This window comes from Engystomops pustulosus, chromosome 2 (assembly GCF_040894005.1).
Source record: "Engystomops pustulosus chromosome 2, aEngPut4.maternal, whole genome shotgun sequence".
NCBI lineage: Eukaryota > Metazoa > Chordata > Amphibia > Anura > Leptodactylidae > Engystomops > Engystomops pustulosus.
Genome location: NC_092412.1, coordinates 79,147,624 through 79,158,490, shown reverse-complemented (window position 1 = coordinate 79,158,490; position 10,867 = coordinate 79,147,624). Strand labels below are relative to the sequence as shown.

Sequence of the window (10,867 nt, the reverse complement as noted above, 5' to 3'; positions counted from 1 at the left end):
TACAAGACAGACATCAAAGAGCCTGCAGCCTGTGTAGTGATGTGGAGTAACTGGGAATAGCACCACCATACGTGATCAACACCAGAAGGATGCATGTAAAGCATACAGTGCAGTGCTTGTGTGTTATGGGAATAGTGCAGAGCTCAATGTGTTAAAGGATTGTTCCCATTTCAGCAAATTAATGTTAATATTTTTATGATAAAAAGTTCTGCAATTTTCCAATATACTTTCTGTATCAATTCCTCACAGTTTTCTAGATCTCTGCTTGCTGTCAGTCTATGTTTACATTTAGTAGACAGAAATCTGACCATGGTCACACAGGTGCACAGCTCGTTATATCACACAGCTCTGATTACTGTCTATGATAATAACGAGCCCTGCACCTGTGTGACCATGGTTAGATTTCTATCCACTGGAAGTAAACATAGAAGCTTTATATAGAATGACAACAAGCAGAGATCCAGAAAACCATGAGGAATCAATACAGAAAGTATATTGAAAAATTGTAGAACTTTTTATCGTAAAAACATTAACATTAATTTGCTGAAATGATGTGCAGGGTGTGTTATGGAAATAGTGCAGAGCTCAATGTGTACAGTATACAGTGCAGGGCTGTGTGTGTGTTAGTATACAGTGTAGAACTGAGTGTGTAAGGTCAACAGTGTAGAGATGAGTGTGTAAGGTGAACAGTGTAGAGCTGTGTGTGTAAGGTCAACAGTGTAGAACTGAGTGTGTAAGGTCAACAGTGTAGAGCTGTGTGTGTAAGGTCAACAGTGTAGAACTGAGTGTGTAAGCTCAACAGTGTAGAACTGAGTGTGTAAGGTCAACAGTGTAGAACTGAGTGTGTAAGGTCAACAGAGTAGAGCTGAGTGTGTAAGGTCAACAGAGTAGAGCTGTGTGTGTAAGGTGAACAGTGTAGAGCTGAGTGTGTAACGTCAACAGTGTAAAGCTGTGTGTGTAAGGTGAACAGTGTAGAGCTGTGTGTGTAAGGTGTACAATGTAGAGCTGTGTGTGTGTAAGTTCAACAGTGTAGAACTGTGTGTGTAAGGTGAATAGTGTAGAGCTCCGTGTGTAAGGTGTACAATGTAGAGCTGTGTGTGTGTAAGTTCAACAGTGTAGAGCTGTGTGTGTAAGGTGAATAGTGTAGAGCTCAGTGTGTAAGGTCAACAGTGTACAGCTGAGTGTGTAAGGTCAACAGTGTACAGCTGAGTGTGTAAGGTGAATAGTGTAGAGCTCTGTGTGTAAGGTGTACAATGTAGAGCTGTGTGTGTTTAAGTTCAACAGTGTAGAGCTGTGTGTGTAAGGTGAATAGTGTAGAGCCCAGTGTGTAAGGTCAACAGTGTACAGCTGAGTGTGTAAGGTGAACAGTGTACAGCTGAGTGTGTAAGGTGAACCGTGTAGAGCTCAGTGTGTAAGGTCAACAGTAAAGAGCTCAGTGTGTAAGGTGTACAGTGTAGAGTTGTGTGTGTAAGGTGAACAGTGTAGAGCTGTGTGTGTAAGGTGAACAGTGTAGAGCTGTGTGTGTAAGGTGAACAGTGTAGAGCTGAGTGTGTAAGGTGAACTGTGCAGATCTGAGTGTGCAAGGTGTACAGTGCAAAGCTGTGTGTGTAAGGTGTACAGTGTAGAGCTGTGTGTGTAAGGTGTACTGTGTAGAGCTGAGTGTGTAAGGTGAACAGTGTAGAGCTGTGTGTGTAAGGTGAACAGTGTAGAGCTGAGTGTGTAAGGTGAACTGTGCAGATCTGAGTGTGCAAGGTGTACAGTGCAAAGCTGTGTGTGTAAGGTGTACTGTGTAGAGCTGAGTGTGTAAGGTGAACTGTGCAGGGCTGTGTGTGTAAGGTGTACAGTGCAGGGCTGTGTGTGTAAGGTGTACAGTGTAGAGCTGTGTGTGTAAGGTGTACTGTGTAGAGCTGAGTGTGTAAGGTGTACAGTGTAGAGTTATGTGTGTAAGGTGAACAGTGTACAGCTGTGTGTGTAAGATGAACAGTGTACAGCTGAGTGTGCAAGTTGTACAGTATAGAGCTGCGTGTGTAAGGTGAACAGTGTAGAGCTGAGTGTGTAAGGTGAACAGTGCAGGGATGTGTATAATGGGAACGGTGGAGAACTGTATGGGGCACATTTACTAAGGGTCCGTTGGACGCATTTCCGTCGGGTTTCCAGACTATTTCTGATTTGCGCGGAATTGCCCCGGTTTTTTGGCGCACACGATAGGATTGTGGTGCATCGGCGCCGGCTTTCATGCAACACAAATCGGGGGGGCTAATTCGGACAAACCGCGGATCGCAAGATCAGCACACACATACACCCGGAAGAAGATGGTGAACTCCGGTGGACCTCAGCAGGGAAGCGACACATGCAGGAAATTGGACGCATGATCTTAGTAAATCGCGGCAGCTCCGAATCCTTGTCAGACATTCCGGATCGGGGATCGCGATGGGACGAGTAAGTAAATGTGCCCCTATGTGTTTGTAACAGGAGCAGTGCGGACTGTATGTTTAATGGGAACTGTACAAAGCTGTTTAAGTAATGGGAGCAGTGCAGAGCTCTGTGTGCAATGTGAACGGCGCTGAGCTGTCTAATGGGAAAACTGCAGAGCTCTGTGTGTAATGGGAACATTGCAAAGCTGTGTAATGGGAAAATTGCGGAGCAGTGTGTGTAAAGGGAACAATGCAAAGCTGTGTGTGTAAGAAAAACTGTGCCAATCGGATTATGTAAAACGAAAAGTCCAGAGCTGAGTGTGTAATGTATACAGTGTAGAGTCAAATGTACTTGTGGACAACTTAGAGTTAAAGCTCTGTATAAAGCTTCAGGTATTAGAGTTGTGTGTGTGTAGCATACCCTGCCGAGCTGTTTCCTGAAAGGCAGGGAGAGAGGAGACAAGATCGCTCATAGAGTAGTAGGTTCTGTAGTAAACATATCAATGATAAAAGGAGAAGAGGTTCACCAGATATGGTTGTGCTTCGTATTAGGCACAACTCTTATCAAGCGCCTCCTTGTGATACCAGATGGTGCCGTCTGTGTAGTATTCAGATCTCAGTAGCCAAACTGGATCGAATTGTATTGGGTCGAAGTGATTGGTACACACACACACGGTGGGAGAAGCGTCACATTAACAGTGTGATAATTTGAAGGTTTTATTAACTGATAGTGTCTCAAAGTAACAAAGTGTTTAGGGGTCGGCAAGTATCCCTTTCTCAAGTGAAAGAGACTGCAAGCTGGGGACCGTGGGGTGGCTGTTTGTGTGAATATTGAGTAGTGCAGGCTGTGTGTATATGGATGTATACAGAAAGAAGGGGTGTGTGAGTGTGCATACCATGACATGCATTTGTCCAGTAGGTAGTGTAGAGCTGTGTTTGTAGGAATCAGTGCAATAGAGAGTATTCAGAGCTGTGTGTGTAGCATGCAGTGCAAGAGCTGTGTGTATTCTGTATAGTGTGGTACACATGTATAGTGTGATGCAGTGCAGAGATGTGTGTGCAGTATACAGTGTAGTATAGTGCTGTGTATGTATCAGGATGTGCAATATATCGTTTATGTGTTGTGTATGTATCAGGCTGTGCAGACATGTTTGTGTAGCAGACAGTGAAGAGCTGTGTGTACAGTATGCAGTCTAGTACAGTTTGGTGTATCAGGTAGTGCAGAGCAGTGTGTGCAGTATACAGTTGGTACAGTGTTGTGTATGTATCAGGAGGTGCAAAGCTGTTTGTGCGGTATATAGTGTAGTACAGTGCGTTGTATGTATCAGACGTAGCAGAGCTGTGTGTATAGTATGTAGTGTATGTGCTGTGCATCAGGCAGTGCAGAGCTGTGTGTGTATAGTATATAGTTTATGTGCTGTGTATCAGGAGGAGCATAGCTGTGTGTGTATAGTATGTAGTGGTATGTGCTGTATATTAGGCAGCGCAGAGCTGTGTGTGTATATTATATAGTGTATGTACTGTACATCAGGTAGTGCATGTGCTGTGTGTCAGGTGTAGCAGTGCTGCGTGTCTAATCAGTAGTGTATGTGCTGTGTATTAGGTGTAGCAGTGCTGTGTGTGTAGTATGTAGTGTATGTGCTGTGTAGCAGTGCTGTGTGTATAGTATCTAGTGTATGTGCTGTGTATCAGGTTTAGCAGAGCTGTGTGTGTAGTGTATGTGCTGTGTAGCCGGTGTAGCAGTGCTGTGTGTGTAGTGTATGTGCTGTGTAGCCGGTGTAGCAGTGCTGTGTGTGTAGTGTATGTGCTGTGTATCAGGTTTAGCAGGGCTGTGTGTGTAGTGTATGTGCTGTGTAGCCGGTGTAGCAGAGCTGTGTGTGTAGTATGTAGTCTATGTGCTTTGCATCAGGTTTAGCGGTGCTGTGTGTGTAGTGTATGTGCTGTGTAGCAGGTCTGTGTGTGCAGTGTACGTGCTGTGTATCAGGCGGAGCAGCCGGTTTCCCGCCAGTAGCGGCGGCAGGAGACACATGTGTGCGCTCTGTAGCTGCTCACGTTCATACAGGTCCCTGATAAACTCCCGGGCAGCGGAGAGAGCCTGGACCAGTATCTCTGCCTCACATGTGACTGGTCACCTGCTCATGACATCATCATAGCTCTTTAGCATCCACCAGCCACATACTCCGGGACAGCCAATGAGCGGGCGTGGGGCGGGGCCCGGCACAGCTCCCTCCCTCCCTATGGGTTTATTGAGAGTTATATGAAGAAATCCGGCTCAGAGGGAAGGGAGAGAGGGAGGGGACGGAGCGGCGCCTGTGATCCGGAGGAGCAGCCTCTCAGCCATTCGGATGGGAATTAGTAGCAAGTGTCTCCAGCATCCGCTCTGCTCTGACACCTGCCAAGTTGTGTCTGCTGCCCGCCACCAGCGCGATGGTGACAGATGGAGATCTCCCCCGCTGCTAATGGAACATATAAGTGGCTTCATTCATCTCTCTGGATACAGAGCCCTGTTCACATTCTCCCCCTGTGATCGCCGCTGGAGAGAATGATGTGTTTGCTTGGAGTTACCGTTACATCTAGGAGCATCAGCCGGAGAGAATACTGGGGTCTGATCCACTAGCTGCTCCCCGTCTCGACTACTGGATGGATTCCTAGATGCCAAGTGTGAAGTTGAGCATGGTTGTCTTTGATTTTGTGCTGCTGGTGTATTTCTCTGTAGATCTTGGTGTGGGAGCACACTTCTAGAGCCCTGCATCTACCTGCCTGCCTGTATCATCCTGCTGGAACTAATCACAGGGACTGCCTAATGCAGAGGCTTGCTCCCATGTAATCTGCTGCCAGCAGAGCATCTCAGCACAGTCCAGCGACTTTCCTTGCATTGATAGCCCACAGTATTGCCGTGTATTAGCTGAAAGTCACACCATCTGTAGCCCTAGACTGCGTCTTTTCAGCACAAGCAACAGAGATGTCCTGATCCTGCAATCTCCTGCTCATCTGTGGATCCCTTTAACTTGCATCTGGATACAGATCCCTTGGCTTGTAAGTTCTCCTACCTTTCTTAGTAGTAAGTGCAAGGATTTGTGCAGGGAAATGCAGGCAGGATCCCCAGTCCAGGTATTGTAGCTGTCAGGGATTGCTCCTCAGTGCTGGTGCCTATGCTGCAGCCTGCTGTCAGCTCCTCCAGCTTTCTATATCATAGCACTATAGGAGCAAAGGCAGAAGGAATAGGCTCTGATAAGGGGAATGACTCCAGAGTAGAGGCAATGAAGCACAAATTGTATTTGGCAGCTGACAGTGCAGTTACAAGGAATACTGGTAAGGACTTAGGATTTTATTGGCAACAGTTATACAGAGAGATGCATGATGTGAATGGTACATCAGACAGAAGGAGGATTAGAAAAACAAATGTGTGGCAATAACAGATTTTGCTTAATGAGGAAAAGTAGTGGATTGTATTATTCCGGGGAGGCAGGGAGGAGGGGGGCGGCTAGAGCCAGTGTGACAATGCTGATGCATTGGACACGTTTTTATTTTGCAGATGCCGAATAGTTGAGCACTTTCTGCATGAGTACTAATGTAATGCTTAGCATGAGGATGCAGACATGTACTTATATTTCCTTGAATGCTACAAATGTGATTGTTTGTGTGATTGTGTTGACAGCTGCTGGCTCCAATTAGAAATGAGATGTAAGGCATCTTGCAGTCCATGCACGCCTCCTCTTGCAAATCGGCACCATTCCTCAGTGACAACCCTTAAATCCTAAAATCCAAGAAAACAAAGGAAGCACATTATCATGGACCTAAGGGATTTTTACCTGTTGGCCGCTCTGATTGCCTGCTTAAGGCTGGATTCTGCAATTGCCCAAGAACTTATTTACACCATTAGAGAGGAACTGCCTGAAAATGTACCCATTGGAAATATACCAAAGGACCTGAATATCTCACATATCAATGCTGCCACTGGGACCAGCAACAGCCTCGTCTACAGACTGGTTTCTAAAGCAGGGGACTCTCCTTTGGTCAAAGTGTCCAGTAGCACTGGAGAGATCTTCACAACGTCAACCAGGATAGACAGAGAGAAAATCTGTGCTGGATCAACGTCTGAGGAAAATGAATGTTCCTTTGAACTTGAAGTTGTCATTCTGCCCAATGACTTTTTCAGGCTTATCAAGATCAAAATAATTGTCACAGATACCAATGATAATGCCCCTATGTTCCCCTCTACTGTGATCAATATCTCCATCCCTGAGAATACTCTGATAAACAGCCGCTTCCCAATCCCATCAGCAGTGGACCCAGACACGGGTTTCAATGGAGTGCAACACTATGGACTTTTAAACGGACAGAGTGTATTTGGACTGGATATAGTTGAGACACCAGAGGGGGAGAAATGGCCACAACTCATAGTGCAGCAGGTCCTGGACAGAGAGCAGAAAGACACCTATGTCATGAAAATCAAAGTGGAGGATGGTGGGAACCCTCAGAAATCCAGCACTGCTATCCTCCAAGTTACAGTAAGTGACGTGAATGACAACAAACCAGTATTTAAAGAAAGTCAAATCGAGGTTCATATCCCCGAAAATTCCCCCATAGGGACCTCCGTAGTTCAGTTACATGCAACAGATGCAGACATAGGTAGTAATGCTGAAATCAAATATATTTATGGTGCCCAAGTGACATCTGCGACCAAAAGACTTTTTGCTTTAAACAACACAACTGGATTAATCACAGTTCAGAGACTACTAGACAGGGAAGACACCGCAGTCCACAAGTTAACTGTCCTGGCCACAGATGGCAGCTCCACCCCTTCAAGGGCAACTGTTACCATTAATGTGACTGATGTGAATGACAACCCACCTAATATCGATCTCAGGTATATTATAAGCCCCATCAATGGCACCGTGTATCTCTCCGAGAAAGACCCGACCAACACAAAAATAGCTCTGATCACAGTGTCAGACAAAGACACCGATGTGAACAGCAAGGTCATCTGCTTCATTGAAAGAGAAGTCCCCTTTCATCTGAAAGCCGTCTACGATAACCAGTACCTGCTAGAGACTTCTTCTTTGTTGGACTATGAGGGCACCAAAGAATACAGTTTTAAGATTGTTGCAGCTGACACTGGCAAACCAAGCCTCAACCAGACAGCCCTGGTGAGAGTGGAGCTAGAGGATGAGAATGACAATCCTCCAATTTTTACCCAGCCTGTAATTGAGCTATCAGTGTCTGAAAACAACCGCAGAGGTCTATACTTAACTACTATCAGTGCCACAGATGAAGACAGTGGGAAGAACGCAGACATTGTTTATCAGCTTGGCCCTAATGCTTCTTTCTTCGATCTGGACCGGAAGACAGGAGTTTTGACAGCTTCCAGAGTTTTTGATAGAGAGGAACAGGAACGTTTCATTTTCACAGTCACAGCCAGAGACAATGGTACTCCCCCACTGCAAAGCCAAGCAGCTGTCATTGTGACTGTCCTAGACGAGAATGACAACAGCCCCAAGTTTACACACAACCACTTTCAATTCTTTGTCTCTGAGAACCTACCAAAGTACAGTACAGTGGGGGTGATAACAGCAACAGACTCAGACGCAGGAGAAAACAAAGCTGTAACACTTTCCATACTCAATGACAATGAAAACTTTGTCTTGGATCCCTATTCTGGTCTCATCAAGTCAAACGTGTCCTTTGACAGAGAGCAACAAAGTTCATACACGTTTGATGTCAAAGCCGTAGATGGAGGGCAGACTCCACGTTCCTCCACGGCCAAAGTAACAATCAATATCATGGATGCTAATGATAATAGCCCTGTAGTTATCTCTCCTCCATCCAATACATCATTTAAGCTGGTGCCTCTTTCAGCCATTCCAGGCTCAGTGGTTGCAGAGGTCTTTGCTGTTGATATTGACACTGGAATGAATGCTGAGTTAAAATACACTATTGTTAGTGGGAACAACAAAGGTCTCTTCCGAATAGATCCTGTGACAGGCAACATTACTCTAGAAGAGAAGCCTTCTGCAACAGACATAGGCCTGCACCGACTGGTGGTCAATATCAGTGACTTAGGATATCCCAAGCCTCTGCACACTCTGGTTCTTGTGTTTTTGTATGTCAATGAGACAGCTGGGAATGCCTCCTACATCCTCGACTTGATCCGCAGGACTATGGAAACTCCGTTAGACCGAAATATTGGGGAGAGTGGTCAGTCCTACCAGAACGAGGATTATCTTACTATTATGATCGCCATAGTGGCAGGTGCCATGGTGGTGATTGTAGTCATCTTTGTGACAGTTCTTGTACGATGCCGGCACGCGTCAAGGTTTAAAGCTGCCCAGAGGAGCAAACAAGGGGCAGAGTGGATGTCTCCAAATCAGGAAAGCAAGCAGAATAAGAAAAAGAAAAGGAAGAAAAGAAAATCTCCTAAAAGTTCCCTACTGAACTTTGTCACCATTGAGGAGTCTAAACCTGATGATACCGTTCACGAACCTATCAACGGGACTATAAGTCTTCCAGCCGAGCTGGAGGAACAAGGGATGGGACGCTTTGATTGGGGTACAGCTCCTCCAACCACCTTCAAGCCCAACAGCCCTGACCTAGCTAAGCATTACAAATCTGCCTCTCCGCAGTCTGCTTTTCATCTTAAAGCAGATACTCCGGTGTCGGTGAAAAAGCATCATGTGATTCAGGAACTCCCTTTGGACAACACCTTTGTGGGGGGTTGTGACACCCTCTCCAAACGCTCTTCCACTAGTTCAGATCACTTCAGTGCCTCAGAGTGCAGCTCCCAGGGAGGCTTCAAGACAAAAGGTCCCTTACACAGCAGACAGGTAAATGAGCACTTTTACTGGTCTATAAGTACTGCATACAAGTGCCCAATCAACCAGTATTAAAGTGCCAGTATGTCTTCATACGGTCTTCTTTGGCTTGCTCATGTTACCGAGAGGGAAAAAAAAATCAACCCCTTTAACTTTTTTTTTATTATTATTATTTTTTTTTTTTAATTTTTACTTTGAGTCTTGGCTGACTTTGAAGGACTCAGATCTGGAATATATATGCATATATATGTCTATGCATATATAATTATGTATATTCTTGATTGTACTGTACCATATATGTGCATGTTAAATCTCACAATCCCACTGTAACATTTACACTACAGTAATGCAAAAAAAAAGTAATAAAAAGAACAAAAAATTCCGGACTTGCTAATGTCACCCATTTTCCACCGTGCAGCCTTCAGAGGACTGGTTTAAAAAAAAAAAAAAACTTATTTCATGGACATGGTCTACAGAAAAAAAAAATTAAAAAGGGGTTAACTTTTTTTTTTACTCTTGCTAGAAAATCTGTTGATATATTGTTGTATTTTACAAATCGAATTGTGAGAAGATGCATGACTGGGTGCAATTCACATCTTTTGTGTTTTTTATTTTTGTTTTCTTTATATGTCAACCAAGCTAATAGCATGACACTGAACACATGCTTGCGGCCAATGAAACGTCCTGTGTGCATTTCTACGTCTTGTGCCTTTGCTAGTATCACTAGCTGCACAGTAGTTTTCAGAAGCAATTTTATGGCCTACAAATAATATTTGCAAATGACAGAATTTAAGCATTTGTCCATATTCGGTGATATTTTGTTAATTGTCTGTAGCTATCCTTCTCACCCTAGAGCGAGTGTCTTAGCTTTTCCATTAGGATGTTGAGCTTCTCTTGAATGTACGAGTACACAGGGTCATTGATCTGAATTGCCCCCATGTTTCCAATATGTCATACTGAAAAGTTTTCTTTGAGTGTCCTAGAAGTGTGTAGGATCTGGTTTCAGATGTGCTGTATTATGCCTGTTCTCATAAAGAAAACTTCTACTTTGCGGAAATGGATTTATTCAAATAATTACAGCAAAATTATGCAGAACCAAATCAATCCATTGTAAATATTTCTTCATCTAAGTAAAGGGAAAGCAATCTGTCAAAGCTCATTTTAGCTGTGAAATTTGCCATCTAAAGAGGGATTAGTGAACAGGGAAACTCATATTTTACAAAATCCAGCATTAGCTTTCAGTCCAATAATTCCCTACTAATAAAGATTTAAATGCAGAGCTGTCTAATTTATTTCATTGAGGCTTGTCTCTTGCCTCTGAATGAGACAGGCAGAACCGCCTGTAGATGGCAGTAAGGTTCTATGAGGGTTGTGCTGGCTCGGTGCCAAGCCTGCAGTATATTAGAGATGGGGGGGAGGAATAGATCAGACTGACTCTACAGCCAAAGAAACCTTTTATTTAATGACAGTTGCACTGGAGCGACCAGTCCTTGAGTTTGTAAAGCAGATCCAGAATGGATAGGGTGTATTGCACCAACTTCCTAATTTTCATTTCATATCCCCCCCAATAAGTAATGGAACTTCTGGCATTAGGCCTTCAGAATTGTGAATGTTTGACATGCAGTAGTTGCTAGAGTTGAA

The 10,867-nt window shown here is 44.4% G+C and overlaps 1 protein-coding gene across 6 annotated transcripts in view; it reads left to right on the top strand.

Moving 5' to 3' along the window:
* Positions 1-4,647: 4,647 nt before the first annotated feature.
* PCDH9 (protocadherin 9) overlaps positions 4,648-10,867 on the top strand; it is a 1,504,706-nt gene continuing 1,498,486 nt past the window's right edge. For 2 of the 6 annotated variants that reach the window (XM_072135317.1, XM_072135316.1), the window contains exons 1-2: positions 4,648-5,450; positions 6,073-9,238. In XM_072135317.1, coding sequence (XP_071991418.1) covers positions 6,206-9,238 — 3,033 coding nt within the window. In that variant the 5' untranslated portion in view covers positions 4,648-5,450; positions 6,073-6,205. The remainder of the gene's footprint in view (positions 5,451-6,072; positions 9,239-10,867) is intronic. The other 4 variants (XM_072135315.1, XM_072135311.1, XM_072135312.1 and 1 more) reach the window with 3 other exon arrangements.